General features: G+C 58.7%; 1 protein-coding gene and 1 long non-coding RNA gene across 2 annotated transcripts in view; one reads left to right on the top strand and one right to left on the bottom strand.

The window, feature by feature from the left end:
* Positions 1-6: 6 nt before the first annotated feature.
* LOC103620364 (steroid 21-hydroxylase-like) overlaps positions 7-1,357 on the bottom strand; it is a 6,231-nt gene continuing 4,880 nt past the window's right edge. Inside the window, exons 6-7 of the mRNA XM_017738845.1 lie at positions 1,270-1,346; positions 7-246 (exon numbers count right to left, since the gene is read on the bottom strand). Of these exons, the coding sequence (XP_017594334.1) occupies positions 9-246; positions 1,270-1,346 (315 nt within the window). The 3' untranslated portion in view covers positions 7-8. The remainder of the gene's footprint in view (positions 247-1,269; positions 1,347-1,357) is intronic.
* Positions 154-1,357, top strand: part of LOC108447800 — a 2,679-nt gene continuing 1,475 nt past the window's right edge. Inside the window, exon 1 of the long non-coding RNA XR_001863486.1 lies at positions 154-326. This is a non-coding gene — a long non-coding RNA (uncharacterized LOC108447800). The remainder of the gene's footprint in view (positions 327-1,357) is intronic.

The raw sequence follows: 1,357 nt of genomic DNA, 5'->3' as shown, positions 1-1,357 counted from the left end.
GGGGGCACTCATGACACCAAGGTGTTCCCAGGATACCCAGGAGTCAGGCGAAACCCTGTGGTTGGGGGAACCCACAGTTTGATGCTTGAGGAGACCCCAGGAGTTCGAGGGGGACGCTCAGGGTGCAGGAGGACCCACATACCGGGCAGGAAGGCCTCGGGGTGCTGCCAGATGTCAGGGTCCTGTTGGGCTGCCAGCAGGTTGGGGACCAGGACAGTGCCGGCCACCACGGGGAGTCCCCCAAGACTGGAAGGGACAGGGGGCACTGAGATGGACTGGGGTCTGCTAGGGACTGCTGAGAGCTACAGGGGCCGTACTGGGATCTGGTAGGTGCTACTGGGAGTTACTGGGTGTCTGTTGGAGTCTACTGGGGCCGCACTGGGGCTCTCTGGGGTCTTTCTGGGATCTACTGGGTGCCTATTGGAGTTTACTGATGCCATGCTGGGATCTACTGGAGCCACACTGGGATCTACTAGAATTTATTGGGGGTCTACTGGCATACTGGGTGGGATCTACTGTGAGCTACTGGGTGTTGATTGGTGTCTATTGGGGCCATACTGGTATCTACTGGGTGTCTACTGGGGCCATACTGGGTGTCTACTGGGGCTCACTGGGAACTGCTGGAGCCATAGTGAGCTTTTCTGGGGGCTCCTGGATGTCTATTGGGGTTTAGTGGGGCCACACTGGGACTTACTGGGGTATACTGAGAACTCCTGCTGGGATCCTCTGGGCTCTGCTGGGGCCTACTGGGGCTATCATGGGGTCTCCCAGGATCTACTGGGTGTCTATTAGGGTCTACCGGGGTCATTCCAGGACCTGTTGGGCCCTAGTGGGATGTACTAGGGTTATACTGGGGCCTACTGGGGGTCTAAAGGGGTCTACCTGAGCCATACTGAGACCTGATGAGTCTTACTGGGATTTACCAAGGTCTGTTGAGTCCTACTGCGTCCTACAGGGACTTAGTGGGCCATACTGGTCTGTTGGGGTCTACTGGGGCCCTACTTCTTCTACTGGGCCCTGCTGGGAGTTACTGGCACCTACTGGTGTACTGGGGTCTTACTGGAGCCATACTGGGACCTGATGGATCTTAGTGGGACTCACTGGGGTCTAATGGGCTCTGCATTGTTCTCCTGGACCCTACTGATGATACCAAGCGGTCCCTACTGGTCTGTAGCGGTTCCTCTCAGTTCCCCCTCACCCAGACTGGTCCAAAGCGGCTCCTCCCAGCATCCCTCCCCCACACTGGCCTGTAGTGGTCAGTCCTGGTACCTGGTATGGCGCAGGGCACAGTGGGGCAGCGCCAGGGGCGCAGGGGGCCGCAGCCTCAGGGTCTCGCTGACAGTGGCCTGGAGGAGGG

This window comes from Corvus brachyrhynchos, unplaced genomic scaffold (genome assembly GCF_000691975.1).
Source record: "Corvus brachyrhynchos isolate BGI_N302 unplaced genomic scaffold, ASM69197v1 scaffold141, whole genome shotgun sequence".
NCBI classification, from domain to species: domain Eukaryota; kingdom Metazoa; phylum Chordata; class Aves; order Passeriformes; family Corvidae; genus Corvus; species Corvus brachyrhynchos.
This window is presented reverse-complemented; position numbering and strand designations above follow the sequence as displayed.